Here is an 18,458-nt window from a genome sequence, read left to right as displayed (position 1 = left end):
TGAAAAAGCCTTGATGGGTACCATAATGCCTGTGATCACTGCTTGGACAACACATATGTATTACATACGCTGTTTCTTTACAACAGTACCTCCCCCCTTATGTAGGAATTGACTAGGCTGTGACATTTTTGAAGGCCAAAAGGCCAGAATGGCCGATATAAGATTGTTTGCATATGTGCCAGTCAGTTTTTGAGTGTCTGCAAGGAAGAATGCGTCAGCATTGAGATCTTTCCGACTTTGAACATTCCAGGCCAAATATCACATGTGGGACAGCCTAATGTTGTTGAAGCTCATAATAAGCATCGTCTCTCATCTCATAACACAGCAGTGATGCAGCACAGTGGCTGTCCCAGCTGGAACCACCCATATAACATTGGAATAGCAAGACTAATATCTTCATGGACTTGAGCGTTTATGGTTACATGATAAGTGACAACACCAGAGGTCTTCCCCGGTGGACATAGTGAACTCTGTGTCATATACAAACTTATTAATGATTGGTTGCTCATTTAGCCTCTTACCAGGTGACCTGTGGAACATCACTGATTCCCCCCCCCCCCCATTGCCTGACCATCAGCACTTGGGAGACAGACCAAGAGGTAGGTAGGAATAAGTACTCTGGTGGGGAGAATCCTGGGATAACTCTTTCCCCCTCCACAGAGAGGGGGAAGAGTAATAGAGGCATGTGATGCAAGAAGGCAAGTGTTATGAGCTTATGTAGCATCAGCCAAAAAAAAAAAAAAAAAAAAATTCAAACAGCCACTCCCTCTAAAAACTTGTCCAATTCCTTGAATTTATTTAAGCTATCAACTACAACGACAGATGGAAGTTTGTTCCAGCAATTACTCACCCACTGGCTAAAGGCAAATTTCTGCACATCTATTCTATAACTTTCTTTCCTCAATATGAATTTATGCCTCCTCAGGTTCGTAATCTGATCAAGCAGAAGGATCCCATCAGAATTAAGCGTGCTCAACCCATTCAAGACTTTATACACCTAAGTCAGATCACCTCGCAGGTGCCTAGTCTCCAAACATTGCATTTTGCAGAAATTAAGCCTTTCTTGGTAAGAAGACCCCTTCATTCCCCTCCAATCTTGTTGCCCTTCTCTGTACATGCTCAAGCAACTCTACATCCTTCCTAAAATGGGGCCTCCAGACTCAAGGTGTGGCCTGACCATTGCCTTATACAAAGAGATAATCACCTCCTTTTCCCTGCTATCAAAATTCCTGTATATCATTGGCCCATGACCTGCTCTGTCAGCCTGTCTGCATTGCTCAGAAAACTTCATATCTGACTGCACAGTTACTCACAGGTCTTTTTCATTTTCTACCACCCTAAGTGTAGTACTACACAGTTGGTACATTCCTCTCTCTCTCTCTCTCTCTCTGTGCGCGCCCCAGATGCCAGTTCCATATGTAATTATTGGTACGAATAATATTTTATAGATTAGCATTAAAGTTTTCCTTTTTAACCCCCAATGAGACCTGTTGAATTTGGGAAATTAAACCTTTGTAGTTGCGTATCTTCATAGAGAGGTAGTTGAGATGTGGGGAAATGACAACTTAGTGTCAAATGCCACTCACTTCTAGTTATTTTAGTTCTTAAACCATTTTTATTGAATTACCAGATATTTTTATTAGAAACAGTTATTTGGGATGTAAGGTTTCTTTGAGAAGGATAGCCTTAGTGTTTTCTGTGGTTATTTTAAGTTTGTAGATTGTGGTCCATTTTTGCAGTTTTTCCAAGAGTTGGTGCAATCTTCAGTTACTGTTCTGGTGTTTCCTTTTACAAGGAGGAAATGGTTGTCTGCAAAGGCAACGTTGTCTCTTGGACCAAGAACTAGATTTGTGACTTCATCGAAAAACTGTGGTGTCCAAAAATATGGGCCCAGTATGAAACCATGTGGAAAGTCTTCGGGTGAGGGGTGACCTTATTTTGGAGGTAAACACCTAACTTTGTCTTTGAGACGAAGTTAGGTATGGGTTATTGTGATGTAGCCTTGCAAGCTGTCAAATGCAAATGCAACATCCATCAATATAGCCAGTATGTACTTTTCCTCAATAGAGTATTGTATAATGCATTGCATAATCAGTCTGATTTGAAACAAGACTGCTTACTGGATAGCAAATTTGCTTCATAGTAGAGAGTTGTAAGTCTGTATAGTAGTAGTAATCTTTCTAATAGTTTGCCTGGGGCTGATAAAAGTGCAAGGGCTGTAGGAACGTTGGCGGTTTCCAGATTTTTCAGAATGAGCCTAAGGTTTGCTTGTTTTCGGGTGTCAGGAAATATTCCTGTTGCCAAGCGAAGGTTGAATATTTTTAATAAGCTGTTTGGGGAGCTTTCATCAAATTTTTTGGCAAGAGATTTGTGGCCAGGACATTTATTTGACTTGGTTTTGTCAACTACTGCTTTTTATTAGCATTAGCATTAGCAATGAAAAATTATTCATCTGATATGAAGGAATGCCCTGTCCTATTAATCTGATAGGACAGGGCATTCAGTATTGTTTACAGTATCTTCCCAAGTGTGCATTGGAGTACGATCAGTCATAACTGTAGTATTCACAATATCACCCATTGGCAATCTGTTAGTGATGATCCGGAATATTGCCTCCCAAACATTTTTTTAATTTTTTTTTTTTTTATTTGTTTAATCAAGGGTGTATGAATGTTTCTCAGATTTCCACAAATGTGTCTAATTACATTTACTTCAGTTATTGAACAGTTACTTTGCAATGTTTGAAATTCCTTTCTCACCTGGTATACCTGTTTCCAGGGATTATCAAACTTGATGCACTTCCTTAGTTTTTTCTTCTGTACAGCACTATTGGATGCTGAAGTTACAGCCTGTTGTTTACCCCGTATGGTCATTTTGTTGGAATATTCTCTTAGAAATCTGGAGACTGTTTTCTTGGCATGCAATGGATTCTCTTATCATTGTTAATCAACAATGATAAGAACATCTTGATAGGAATGCCTACCTTTCTTTCATCCCCAACTTAGTACACTCCTTCATGGTAACAGTGTATCCAGACAATTCTACCATCTACCAACAAGAAAATGTGCAAGCAGGAAGGTTCAGAATGTTGCTAACTAGTTTCAAGGGTATGACAATGCCCTCCCATGGCCGACCAACTTTTGTTTTGGACCTACTGGAAAAGGAAGTTCATCTATGATCATTCACCTGACAATGTGTTGGCATTACTGGACACACTGTGCAATGCATGGGTAACACAACCACAGGACACCCTCTAACACTTTGTGGAGCTGTTATTATGTTATGTTATTTGGTTTTTTTAGGAGCATTAGCAATTAAGGCCATATTGCTCCGGGATATGCGGTGGTCATTCCCTGACCTTTCCGCATCCTCCGTATTTGGTGGCGACGGGCTCAAACCCCGGTCTAATCAAGAAGCGTGTGCTATGCACTGCTGCTCCTCCTTCCCACCTGGCTACTGAGGCGCCTACTCCTTTTGTGGAGCCTGTGCCGAGATGTGTATGGGCTGTGTGATGGGAAAAAAGAATGACCCTGTGAAGTATTAAGTAGATATTGGAGACAGAGCCTACAACGGGCACGCGAGCATCGAAACTGGATCTTGAGTGATTAGAAGAAGGTTTTCTGGTCCGATGAATCACATTTCCTGTTGCATCATGTGGACTGCCGGGTACATGTGCATTGTTTACCTGGGGAAGTGATGTTGTCTGGATGCACTGTGGGATGAAACAACCAAGTGGCGGCAATGTCATGCTTTGACTGTTCTGCTGGGATACCCTGGGTACAGTCATCCATGTGCCAGGCACTCTGACATCTACCACTTACCTAAACATCATTGCTGATCAGATACACCCTTTCATGGCAACGGTCTTCCCCTCTGGTGGTGCCGTCTTTCAGCAGGATAATGTGCCATTCCACACCACCCAGATTGTTCGAGACCGGTTCGCAAAACATGAGGAAGACTTCCAAGTATTGCCCTAGCCTCCAAATTGCCCAGATATCAGTTCCATTGAGCATCTGTGGTTTGTGTTGGAACAGCAACTCCAATCTGCTGGTTACATGTTGGTACCAGATACCACAAGACATTTAGAAATATTGTAGCGTCCATGCCTCGCAGGGTATGTTTTGTTTTGGCTCATCGGTGTATCTTCATTTCTGCCACCCTGCTATTCAGCTTTCCTAACCTTTGTTTAATGCTAAATTTCGATATTAAACTTGATGTATCTTCATTAAATTATTAATAAATATTGAAAAGAATAAAAGGTCCATCCCTGAAACATGCGTTCACTAATAACAGTACACCAAGAAGATCAGTACTCATTAATGACTATTCTCTGGCTTCTGATCTTCATCCATTGCAGTGACCCTAATGTTACACTGCTCCAATTTAGGTTTTGCTGAAACCTAAGTATGTGATGCCAAATTATTATTTTCATCCATTTCCTTTTTAGGTGCATTGTAATATCCAGTATGAGGAATAGTGTAATCAGATTGGTTACAGAACACCTTCCTTTAACGAATCCATTGTGATTGCCATATAACTGCATTCCTGTGAAGATGATCTTGCAGTACTTCATTTATCACAGACTCCATTATTTTCCATGAAACAGAAGTCAAGTTTACGGGTTCCGTTGATCCCCTTTATGAATATGGGGCACACTTTCATTTTATTGGGATCTGCTCTGTATCTAAGGGTATAATCAGAATTATATCTAAAAGGGTTCTTACCTCTTTTGCTACTTTATTTTATTTAATTAGATAGATTCTATCAGACGTATTTACTTTTTTGACTTAATTTCTCTTTTGCCTTTTGCTTAGTTACTGCACAATCATTTATATTCCATTTATAACTTGCTGTACTTCTGGTATGACTGGCTCTAAGCACTTCATGCAAAATGTTTGTTTATTCAGTTTGTTAGAGGCCAGTACAGGATTGCCCAATAGTTATAACATTCATTCCTAAAAGACCAATGTGGTTCATTATTTTCCTTTCAGTGTTGACATGAGCAAAGAACTGCTTTTTTTCCCCCCCCCCCATTCCTTTCATAACACTACTTACATGTTCAATAAAGGATGATTATAATTTTTCATGAACAACCATACTGTTTGCTATTTCTAACTGAGCTTCAGCATTTAAGACCAAACCAAACTGCACAAGTCAACTGTGCAGTTGACTTGTGCACAATATGTGACTTTGTTGGTTGGTCAAGTTTATACCGCTTCAGTTTTGCCTACATAATAATGGATGTGACACACGAGAAACAGTATGCTGCTCTCAAATTTTGTTTCCCTCTCAAGAAAAGATCAACTGAAGCATATGAAATGTTTAAAGAGGCTTTTAGTTAGTCTACGCTTACATATAGAATAACAAGTACAGGTCAATGTTGAAAAAAAGTCGCAGGCTAGGGTTAAATTTGAAAGTGTGTGCAATTCTGCCCAAACACAATAGGAGGGAGTATATGATGAGAGCCTTGGTCAATCAATTTGATCCTGGAGAGATTGTGCAAGGGTCATGGGGTAGAATTTTTTTTCAGTGTGGTCTGTGCTTGTTTACAGGTACAAAATACACTTAAATAGAAAGGGTACAAGAATATTTGCTGATGCCATAGAGGCAGTGTTAGGTGGGTCGGAAAGCTGCTAGCTTGGAGGGGGGGGTGATTCACAGACTAAAAGATTAACAGTAGCCGCAGGCAGAGGCAAACGCGATCCTTGCATTGCTTCTATTGTAATGAGCAGCACCCTAGAGAGCAAGTTGCCAGGGACTTAAGACCTGCTGGGAATTATCATGAAACAAATAAATACTCTTATAAGATTATTTAATTGTTTACTTGCACATACACTAATACATTGGTGTACTTTCACATACACCAATGCTAGAAATATAGTAAGTAAATTTGATAAATTTGAACTGCTGATCAAGACTTCAAAGGCAGATATTGTTGAGATATCAAAGACATGGTGTCACACAAATACGAGCAGTCCAGAATTGGGATTTGGGGAGTACAATGTGGATAGGAAGGGAGGAGGGGTTATGCCATTAGTTAAGAAACACACAAAATCTAAGGAAGTGCATCCATTTGACATGGGTGGACAGTGAAATGTTGAGTCAGTTTGGTGTGACATGAACACTGGTAAAGGGAAAATGAGAGGAGGAGTGTGTTATAGGTCTAATTAGTACAAAGAACAATTGTGTAGAGAAATAAGAGTGGGCCAATAAATTAGAATATCTTGTAATGGAGATTTCAACTTTCCAGATATTGACTGGAACTTGTCAGTTGGTTATATACACGCTAGCAAGACTTTTGTGGATTTATTGGAGCATTGTTTTCTACAGCAACATGTTCGAGCAGCAACCAGAGGGGGTAATACTCTTGATCTGATTATCAGCGGTGATGACGCATGCAATAATAATTTGCAGATAAAGGAACCACTAGGTGACAGTGATCACAGTCTACTGATGCGGGATTTACTTAAAGATGTAACTACTATCAACGGTAAAAGAAAGGGTTTTTGTTTTCGCAAAGGTGGCTGCAGTGGTCTCAGGCAGTTTTTGAATTCTATACAGTGGGATCAACTGGTGTTGTTAAAACTAGTGAATTTGAAATGGGAGGCTTTCAGGGTCTTATTCTCGGAAGCTACTAGGCTTTTCATACCAACTAAGAAAATACTGTTCATGATTTAGGCCTAAATGGAGGTCAGATGAATTAATGAGGCTTGTGGCAGAGAAGAAAAATGCGTGGGATGCATATAATTTAGCAGGTGACACAGAAGCGTACGGCAGATATAAGCTATTCTGAAATCAAGTCACAAAGGAGGTTAGGCAAGCTAAGGCTGATTACGAGAAATCCTTAGCAAAGGATGCAAAGAAAAACAGCAAACACTTCTTTAATTATGTAAACTGTAGAAGGAAGGGGATGAATCAGATTGGTCCACTTGATGTTGGACCAACTGTTGATGATCCAGCTCAGATAGCTAACAAACTGAATCAGTATTATGCATCTACATTCGCACATGTGGAATTCTATAAAGAAGGGGAGGACAGAAGTTTATTAAACTCTAGCAGGAAGCAAAACGATTTTGTAATAACTGAGAGAAAAGTGGAGGAGAAATTGTTGAAGTTAAACATTTATGTTTAACTTCAACAATAAAAAAGGCACCCGGGGCAGATGAAATCTATCCAGTTCTATTGAACAAAGCAGCGAGGGAAGTAAGCAAACCCTTGGTCATAATTATGAGAGCATTTCATTGGATAGCCAACTATCATGGTTGAATGCACCAGTTTTCGTCTGATCACTGACGTTAAGCTGCGTTAGGCCCAGTTATTAATTGGGAGGATAATAACCAGTATAATTGACTTTTTCACCAGGGGCAGATGGAATCTATCCAGTTATATCGAAGGAGGCAGCAAGGGAAGTAGGCAAACTCTTAGCCATAATTATGAGAGCATCCTTCAGGGGAGGTCCCCATGGACTGGAGATGTACAAATGTATTACCAATTCACAAAGCAGGTTTAAAGGGTCACGCAAATAATTATAGACCAATTAGCTTAACTTCTGTTCCGGGAAAAATAATGGAGCCACTGGTTAAAGAAGTGATGCAGGATCACCTAGACAAGACTGCAGTAATAGTTCAGACACAGCACGGGTTTGCTAATGTAAAGTCTTGTCTGACCAGTTTGATTGGATACTACGATGTGGTCACAAAGGAACTGGATGCAAAAAATAATTTTGATATCATGTACTTGGATTTCAAGAAAGCGTTTGATACTGTTGCACATGGAAGACTGCTGTACAAATTGCAGCAGTATGGCATTAAGGGCAAGTTGCTGCAGTGGATAAGGGATGATTGAGTAGGAGACGACAGAGAATGGTAATAAATAGACACCTCTATGTGCAGTAACATTATTAGTGGAGTACCCCAGGGTTTGATGCTGGGCCCATTGTTGTTTTGTGTATTTATTAATGATATCGATGAAAGCACATCACACTTACTGTCCAAGTTTGCAGATGATACAAAGGTTGGCAGGGTTGTTAAATAATAAAGACAGTATGCTACTGCAACAGGATCTAGAAAAGTTAGGTAGATGGGCTGAGAAGTGGCAACTGAAGTTTAATATTGACAAATGCAAAGTACTGCATATGGGTAGCAGTAACCCAAGAGAAACGTACCAACTGTGTCGTACTACACTCAGGGAAATGGAGATTGAAAAAGACCTTATAGTAATCATGCGGTTGGATATGAAGTTCTCTGAGCAGTGCAGATGGGCTGCCAGAGCAGGTCACGAAGTTTTGTCAATGATATATATGAATTTTGCTAGCAGAGACAAGTAGGTGATTAAACTTTGTATAGGGCAATAGTCAGGCCAAACCTTGAGTACCGTGTACAGGCCTGGAGGCCTCATTTTAGGAAGGATGTAGAGTTGCTAGAAGAAGTACAGAGAAGATCAACAAGATTGGTGAGAGGAACAAAGGGTTTCTCTTACGAGGAGAGGCTTAAATTCTGTAAATTGCAGCATCTGGAGACTAGACATCTACAAGGTGATCTGATTGGGGTGTACAATACCTTGAATGGTTTGAGCCAGGCTCAATGCTAATGGGATACTTCCACTTGCTGAGATTAAAATCTGAGGGAGCATAGAATCAAATTGAAGAAAGACAATTATAGAATAGGGTGCCTCCATAGTCAGGTGGGAAGGAGCAGCAGTGCATAGCACACGCTTCTTGATTAGACCAGGGTTCAAGCCCGCCACCAAATACGGAGGATGTGGAAAGGTCAGGGAATGACCACCACATATTCCCGGAGCAATATGGCCTTAGTTGCTAATACTCCTAAAGACCAAATAACAAACAAACAACAATTTTAGAATAGATGTGTGGAAGTTTGCATTTAGCCAGCAGGTAGTTGATTGCTGGAACAGACTTCCATCTGTTATTGTGGAAGTTGATAGCTTAAGTAAATTTAAGGCTGAACTAGACAAACATTTGGAGTGACCGGATGGGTGAATGGGATGGGGTTTTTTTTGTTTTTTTTTTTTGGCTGATGCTCTATAAACTTGCTTTCTTGCATCATATGCCTCAACTAATGCTAATGCTAATTAATAAACAGTATATTTATAAAATAAAATTTGTATTTTATTTTATTAAGATACTAAAATGTTGTGGTATATAGATGATATGAGAATGGTAATTTTGTGGCATACTGCAAAGAAATTATATCAGGTTAAGCTTGTAATCATATTACAGTGATATAATATATACCGGAATCATTATGATTAAGTTGGTATTGCTTGATTTAAAATAGGACAAGTTTATTTTACCCATTTTTGTATTCTGACAGCTGATAACTTATCTAGCCTATTTTGAATGTCTTAATTTTAATACTCAACGTTTATATTTTGCTTCTGTTAACCATATCACCAAACCTTTGACACTCAGTCAGGTTTTATCCCACAATGACCATGTATTTGCAGTTTAAGTTTGTACATTTTATTAACTTGTTTAACTATATATGAAATGGAATTTTTAATTGTATTCTATTTGCTTCTTTTTTATTCTTAAGTTATATATGACCTGTTTTTATGAGATAATCTGTTATTAACGTTAGCAGAGCTATTTGCTTGATTTTATTTTGTTTCGGCACATGATAACCTTTTGTCACTGATGAAAAAAGCAGTTATCCCTCAACCCCGATTCACAATTTTTACATTATTTTTATTTCCTTTATAACATTCCATAATTTTCTAAAATATCATCTAGCAGATCTGGGGAATTTATCATTGTATGCATTTTCACAATCAGAAAATCCCAAATGTAGGTTTTTGTTTTGTTTACTTTGACTATTTTTATAATTTGACTTAGTGCAAAATTTAATCCTAACATTTCTGTTTGGCCTAAAACCCAATTTTACCTAAAGTTGCTTTTAATGTTCAAAAGTACTCTAATTCTCTTCTTGAGAAACTTGTGCAGATTTAAATGGTACACTGAAAAGCGAAATTTCCTCTGCAACTGCCACATTCACTTTATTCCATTTTTATATAAAAAAAAAAAAAAAGGTTAAGTGCAGCCATTATCAACCCACTGCAGGATGGAAACCTCCTCAACAATTCATGCTAAGGGAAATGGACCATAATCTGCCACGCTGGTCCAGTGCGGGTTGGCAGATCGACCGTATTCAGCAGTCAGGGGCTTGAACCCCGGTCTACTCAAAGAGCGTGTGCTACTGCACTCCCGCTCCTGCCCACTCGGCTACGGAATCCAATTAATGCCTTGCTCCAATCCTTCAGAACTTGTCCTTTGGAAAATGACCTCTGGATAATGTGAGGTGAATCTGTTTTTATTTCAACTTTCAGCATTTTGTTTATAAATTCAGTTACACCTGCTGCTTTTTCATACTTGAAATTTTCTGTTGTCTTTTCTACCTTTGTAGACCATTCCCCCTAAATGTTTGTCCAGTTCCTCCATAAATTTATTTAACCTATCAACTTCCACAATGGCAAATGGGAGTTTGTTCCAGCAATTAACCACCCGCTGGCTAAAGGTAAATTTCCGCACGTCTCTTCTACATCTGTCTTTCCTTAATTTGAATTTATGTCCCATTAGGTTCATGGCGCCTCCGTGGGCAGGAGCAGCAGTGCATAGCACACTCTTCTTGATTAGACCGGGGTTCGAGCCCGTGACCACCAAATACGGAGGATGCAGAAAGGTCAGGGAATGACCACTGCATATTCCGGAGCAATGTGGCCTTAGTTTGTTGCTAATGCTCTTAAAAACCAAATAACAAACATAACTTTCTTAATCTGAACAAGCAGAAGAATCCCATCAGAATTCAACATGCTCAACACATTCAAGGCCTTATACCTCACTGAGATCACCTTCCACGTGCCTAGTTTCCAGCCACTGCAATTTGCAGAACTTAAGCCTCTCTTGGTAAGAAGATCCCTTCATTCCCCTCACCAGTCTTGTTGCCCTTCCCTGTACACACTCAAGCAAATCTACATCCTTCCTAAAATGAGGCCTCTAGACCTGTACGCAGTACTCAAGGCATGGCTGACCATTGCCTTATACAGAGGGACAATCACCTCCTTTTTCCCTGCTAGCAAAATTCCTATATATCATTGACAAAACCCCATGACCTGGCCTGGCAGCCTGACTGCATTGCTCAGAAAACTTCATATCTGACTGCACAATTACTCCCAGGTCTTTTTCATTTTCTACCACCTTAAGTGTAGTACCACACAGTTGGTACGTTTCTCTGGGGTTACTTCTACCCATATGTAGTACTTTACATATGTCGAGGTTAAACTTCAGTTGCCACTTCTCAGCCCATCTACTCAAATTTTCTAAATCTTGTTACAGTAGTACACTGCCATTACTGTCATTAACAACCCTGCCAACCTTTGTATCATCTACAAACTTCGACACTAAGCCTGATATACCTTCATCAATATCATTGATAAATATACAAAACAACAGTGAACCCAACACCGAACCCCGTGGGACCCCACTAATAACATTAGTCCACAAAGAGTAGCATCCACTGATTACCACCATCTGTCTTCTCCCAATCAACCATTCTTTTATCCATTGTAGCAATTTACCCTTAATACCATTCTGCTCCAATTTGTACAGTAGTCTTCCATGTGCAACTGTGTCAAAAGCTTTCCTGCAATCCAAATATATGATATCAAAATTGTTTTTTGCATCCAGTTCCTTTGTAACCACATCATAATATCCTATTAAATTTGTCAGACAAGACTTTCCCTTAACAAACCCATGCTGTGTCTGAATTATTGCTGCAGTCTTGTGTAGATGATCCTGCAATGCGTATTTAACCAGTGACTCCATTATTTTACCCGGAACCGAAGTTAAACTAACTGGTCTGTAATTACTCGTGTCACCTTTGATCCCCTTTGTGAATTGGGGATACATTTGCACATCTCCAGTCTGTGGGAACTTCCCCTGAGTCCAAAGATGCTCTCATGATTATGGCTAAGGGTTTGCTTACTTCTTTTGTCGCCTCCTTTAATATAACTGGATAGATCCCATCCACCCCAGGTGCCTTTCTTATGTTTAACTTCAACAATTTCTCCTCCACTTTGTTCTCAGTTTTTACAAAATCATTAAGCACCCTGCTACAATTTGACAACCTTCTGGCATTTTCAGACCTTAATAACTCCTCATGTGTGAATGTAGATGCAAAATACTCATTCAGTTTGTTTGCTATCTGAGCAGGATCGTCAACAGTCGAACCATCAATATCAAGTGGACCAATCAGATTCATCTCACTTCCTTTTAGAGTTTATATAAGTAAAGAAATCCTTGCTGTTTTTCTTAGCATCCTTTGCCAAAGATTTCTCATAATCTGCCTTCGCCTGCCTAACCTCCTTTATGACTTAATTACAGACTAGCTTATATCTGTCATAGGCTTCTGTGTCACCTGATAATTTATATGCATCCCTTGCATTTTTCTTCTCTGTTATGAGTCTCATTAGTTCATTTGACAACCATTTAGGTGTAACCCTTGAACAGTATTTCTTAATAGTTATGAAACTTTTTGTAGCTTCCACGATTAATTTCTTGAATGCTTCCCACTTAGAATTTGCTGTTAGTAACATCATCATCAGTTGATCCCACTGTACAGAATTTAAAAACTGTCTTAGACCACCGTACTCACTTTACAGAAACAAAAACCTTTTTCTTTACCTCTTATGGTAATTATATCTTTAAGTAAATCCCACATCAGTACAATGTGATCGCTGCCACCTAGTGGTTCCTTTATCTGCAAATTCTTAATACATGAATGATCACTGCTAATAACCAGATCAAGAGTATTACCCTCTCTGGTTGCCTCTCAAACATGCTGCTGCAGAAAACAATCATCCAATAAATCCACAAAAGTCTTACTAGTGTGCGAGTGACCAACTCACAATTCCAGTCAATATCTGGGAAGTTAAATTCCCCCATTATAAGACATTCTGATTTACTAGCCCACTCTATTTTTCTGTAAAATTGTTCATTGTACTCATTCGAATCATTAGGCCCATAACACACTCCTTCTCTTATTTTTGCTTTCGCAGTGCTTATGTCACACCAAACTGACTCAACAGTGCGCTGTTCATCTATATCAACTGGATGCACTTCTTTTGATTTTATGTTTTTCTTAATTAACATCATAACACCTATGTCTACAACAAAGGTAGAAAAGACAAATTATACATATTGAACATACCTTGTATCTTCAGTATGCAGTGGCGTAATTATTATTAAGAGTGGTTAAGCAGTGCTCAAGGGTCTGTGATATTTGTGGGCCCAAAGAGGGTTAAAAAGAAGTAAACTTTTTTCAATTAAAAAAAAAAGCAGAAGCAGGGGGCTTTTTAAGCATTTTACTTATGGGCCAAAAATTTGTAGTTACACTACTGTCTGAATGTTACTTTCTTCAACCTCTTATTTTAGTCAATCATCAAAATATTACCCAATACTTCTAAAATATTCTTCTCTTCTGTTTTAGTTTTGACTAAATAGTTAAATACAATTTATGAGTAAAAGTACTCAAACACTCATCCATGAATATTTACTGTGCCAGAAGTCCCCTGCATGTTTGTATCAGCTCTCATAAATCTTGTCCCTTTGTCTGTGCAGTAGTATGTTAAAAGGCTGTATGAGTCGTGTTGAAACTTACAGACTTTAAATGTGATTATAATTGGATGCCACATTTGTAAACTTTCTGTGAACACTACTGCAATTAATTTGAACCTCCTGAAATTCACTGTGGTTGATTTATTCAAAGCTTCAAGACTAGATAATACCTAAGCAGAAAAGAGGGTTGGATGGCCTCAGAAACTCACAGAACAGATACTATATTACCACAAATAGTCAAATTCATGCCAACTGGATGTTTACAGAAAACATTGCTGAGCAGATCCAAGAGGTTACAGAAACATCCAACGCTATGTCAAATATTGCCTTTGATTCTGTGATAGGGCAGTTGTGCATAAGCCTTAATACATTATCAGTGCAAAAGACCACCACTTGGAGTGGTGCTTCAGAAGAATACTAGAGAAATGGGCTCTGTCAATATTAGCATGAGAAAAATCCATGTAATGACTGAGGGGCCTAGATGACTGGTTTTTGGATAGTCATGTTGAAAAGTTGGGCTGGCTGGCTGGCTGGCTGAGAGCCCAGACCCTTAGTCAGTACTGAACACTTGCAAGATGAATTTGGAGTAGATTAGGTTGTTGCCATAATGGTTCTATTTCAAACTGGCTCTGGCTTTTGCTGTAAGAATGACAAATTCTCTTAAGTACATACTGGAAGTTTGTGGAAACTTTGTCCAGGAGGATTGAGGCTATCATTACATGTGTGATTCCAATTATATTTGGTTGCATAGTATGTATATACCAAAGATGGCTTGGCATTTTAATCCACTGTCACGCACGTGCCTTTTCACATTAAGCACGGTTGCCTTTCCCTATGTAATCATCCTACTATTAAAATCTTTTAATTAAGCTCATATAAATATTCAGTTTATTTTTAAATTCTGGTTAATAATACTATGTGCTGTGAAATTCTGAAAAATTATCTTCATAGTCATGTTGTTAATGGACTTTTATTTATTGAGGGGTTTTTTTTTTTTTTTTTTTTTCAATATTTTCAAGTTTATTGCACTCCATTTTTACAACATATTGATATTCATGTTGGCAATTAATGCAAAAACAGCAAACATATTCCACATTAGCCAAACACACACGTATACACATTTGCATGGACATAGTGATGGACAAATTTATATGCATAAATTTATCCATCACTTAAAAGTGACTATCCAGTTCCACCTTGAATTTGGACCATCTTATTCCAGTGAAGAACAACAGAAGAACTAGATCAAGAATTTTAATTGTTGATCTAGTTCTGTTTCATCCCAAAATTTTATATTTATGCCATGTTCTAGTTTTATCTATCAGTGCATATATACCTTCCTCAATGCAATTTTGATGTTCATTTTACTTATTCCTTTGATGACAGTAAACATCTTTATCAGATTTTCTAATTTGTGTGGTGTCCAGACTCTACAGTCCACATCTCATTAAATGGTCCTCATAGAAACAAAACTTGACACTTCTAACTAGTTTACTTTGCCAAGTTTTGAATCCTCCCTACTACTTCTGTCTTTTTTTTTTTTTATATAAGCGATACCTCCAGATTTCAATATGTTCTCACCATCGTTTTCCAAAGAGGAATAATAACATCATTCCCCTTTCTAAAAAGAGTCCAGAAGATCATCATAGAAATCCCTGAGCCCTCTTAGTCCACATGCTTACACTTCAAAGAAAACGTTTTATTAACTTGTACCATAACCCCAAATAATAAGTTGCTATTAATGGGAATGTCATTTTTATATACTTTTTAAATAAAAATTAGTGTCTTCCATTTTTTTTTTTTTTTTTTTTTTTTAGATGCAATTTGTGAAATTGGTCTACATATATTAAATGATACCTGTGTGTATAAATATTTTTAATATTTAAATTAAACAAAATATATATAGATTTGATGTGGACCGTAAAATCTCAACCTCCCAAAAGTAATCATTCATCTTACACTAATTAAAGAGCCCTGCTTCAGGATTTTATCCTTATCAATATTCTCCTTTATGCTATCTTTAATTACTGATTCCATTATCTCTATGATCAAAAAAGTTGCTCTCTGGGGTTTATAGTTACTCATATCCACATTATTCCCCTCCCTTATGAATGAGTTTGACATTTGCAGATAGGTATTTCTGAGAGACCTTCAATTAATAATTTTACAGTAACAACTCTTCTTGTCCCCCCCCCCCCCATTTAAATGTGCTTTTACTTGGATGCAAATGACCTGTTCAACTCATCTTAACTCCTGGATTGTCTATGATGGCACCATTCTGGACCTGGTGGGGATTTATGTGATTGACTGTTTTATTTTTTTGCATCCACATAAAAGAAATCTGTGTCCTATTCATGACCCTTTCTGTCAGAAGTTTTATCATACTCAGCTTTTGGTTTCCTACCTAATCTGTAGTTTTGTTAGATATCTTCTAGGAGATTTTAACAAGTCAAAGTTTAGCAAGTTAAGAAGTCAAGGTTAAAATCTCCATGCCAAGCCCATGGCTTGGCTAGCAGACTTTAAATTTGACTTGTCTTTTGCAGACTGAGATAACAGAAATGTTTAAAATTTCACTCATTGTCTTCAGACTTTCAGAGTGCACTGGTTCCTGGTCGTTTTGCTGCTCTTTGGAAGGATGCTTGAAAACAAGTTTGATGTATGTATTATTTTCCCATGCATATTTGTTTTTGTTAAAGAGCTCCAAAATTCATGAATTGTTATTAGTTCTTAATGTGTTTTAATAAAGTAAAACCTTGATAAATCAATGAAGGGTAATCTTTCTAAAATATTTGTAGTCATAGTGCAATGTGATAATCTTCAGAGATCTTCCAGTCCTGTTATCCATTTTGGTATCCTTCTTTTGTGATACTTAATTTCAGGATCAAATATGTTTTTAAGGCTTTCAGGATAATTTCATAAACATTTCTCATAGAATTCAGATCCAGTGGACCTGTAATTGCCACTCAAGTTGATGGGTACTAAGACATCTCTTAACTTGTCATATACAGTAATACCCCGAAGTTACGCGATAGGTGGGTCCGACGAAAATCGCGTAAGTCGAATTCGCGTAAGTCGGGGTACAACTTTGCATATAAATACATATAAATTTTGCTTAATTGGGACCAAGGACTAACAAAAACACTAGTTTAGAAGAAAAATATTAATAAAATTGCAGTTATTTATACATATTAATACAAAATATGTATTAAAAAAACAAATGACTTCCGTTAAAAAGTTATTTCGATGTCGATGGCTTCATAAAATCTAACAAATTCGTCTGACGACACAGCGCCTTCTTTTTTTCACGCAGAATTTCTTCGTAGCAAGCTAATAATTTTTTTTATTCCTTGCTTTGTAGCTATAACGCGTTCTTCGTTGGAGTCTATGTTTTCTAAAATTTTTAAGCCCTTTACAATTGAGCCCTTTTCAATTTTCAACCTGTCAAGTTTGCAATTGTCGTGTGCTTTTCGCCGTTGCTTCATTTAGGCCTGTAGCACGTGCAATATCACATGGTCTTTCATTTCCCTCAAAGCGTTTCACAATTTCATATTTTTTCTCTATCGACAGAGGTGGACTGGCCATAAGCCTTACCGGGGAAACTCCGGTGGGCCAGTGTGATTTTGGCTATAAACCATAGTATGAGGCCACTATAAATTTTCCCGGGTAAGAATTTTTGACCCAGTCCGCCTCTGTTTATCGATAATTGCTTTTCTTTTTCTCTCTGAATCTGCAGTGTCTTCACCAGGACGCTTCCTTTTCACACCTTTTAATTAAGTATTTTACTCATTTTTAGGGAATAAAGCGCAATTACAAAACGAGGAGGCACGCTTGATATGCATAAACAAAGCTGCGCGCAAGTAGCAACTGAATAAACAACACCATAAAGGCAGAGATACACTATTAACACCTCACATTTCTAGGGGTTACTACCATAAAACAATAAAAATCCAGTTGCGTTTCTGCTAGTGAAATCTGTTATAAACTGGTAGTAAACTCGGTCTAATTGCATTTGCGATTATACCGATAGCTGGAATTGTGTTGGTTTTTACGTTATTATGGTGAAATGTGTTTCCCCTTCACTGATATAAAAAACATAAAAGCAGCAAAGTTGAATTTTGTTCATCTTTCGCTCTCATTCTCCGCCGTCGCACCGTATATCGATAACATATGAAAAACGACCTTGAAGATAGTGGGCGGCAGCGTTGCCAAACGAAAAAATCAAGAACCGCGTAACTCCGAGTTCGCGTAAGTCGGGGTATTACTGTATTTCATCCCTTCTTAAAATCAAAGCTGTTTCCTTTGCATTTGACCATTGTAATTTGCCCTAGACACACCCATTTTATGACATTGTGTTTGTTACTTGCCATTGGTTCTTGCACTGGCAAGTAGCAACCACATCTATTATCCTTGATAATACTTCAGTCCTTAGTGAGGACCAAGTCTGGGATATTTAGTCTCCCTTATGCTTTCATTGACATGTTGAAATAAGCAATGGACATCCAGATGGTACGAAAACTGACGTTCCTTTATATATTGCTTACCATGAATTTCAGTCAGTAAGGAGTAAGGTAAAGACATTCAAGTTCTCCCTAGAGAATGTACTCAAGATTTTTATCATATTTTCCGCAATCATCAGGCACGTGGCATACCTTATCAGCTTTGCATCATCATCAGACACTCGTGCCACACTGATTCTACATCCACTTGGGCTCAATCAAAGTAATGGAGCTTTCAAGACAACATTCCTCTCTGTCTCTTCTAAAAGTACTGTAATCACTGTAATGAAATTCCTCATCACCAATGTTGTGACATCATGATGTCCAAGCTA

General features: G+C 38.1%; 1 protein-coding gene across 3 annotated transcripts in view; it reads left to right on the top strand.

Annotated features, from left to right (window-relative positions):
* The window catches only part of LOC150083041 (CCR4-NOT transcription complex subunit 3-like), a 592,625-nt gene that overhangs the window by 480,597 nt on the left and 93,570 nt on the right, over window positions 1-18,458 (top strand). For 2 of the 3 annotated variants that reach the window (XM_090377751.1, XM_090377750.1), the window contains exon 15: window positions 16,218-16,286. The exons of the other annotated variant lie outside the window; for it this stretch is intronic. In XM_090377751.1, coding sequence (XP_090233877.1) covers window positions 16,218-16,286 — 69 coding nt within the window. The remainder of the gene's footprint in view (window positions 1-16,217; window positions 16,287-18,458) is intronic. 3 annotated transcript variants of the gene reach the window in all.

This window comes from Mastigoproctus giganteus, chromosome 7, assembly GCF_048544385.1.
Source record: "Mastigoproctus giganteus isolate SK-2022 chromosome 7, ASM4854438v1, whole genome shotgun sequence".
Taxonomy (NCBI): Eukaryota; Metazoa; Arthropoda; class Arachnida; order Uropygi; family Thelyphonidae; genus Mastigoproctus; species Mastigoproctus giganteus.
The sequence above is the reverse complement of the archived record's forward strand: the minus strand, read 5'-3'. Positions and strand labels throughout refer to the sequence as shown.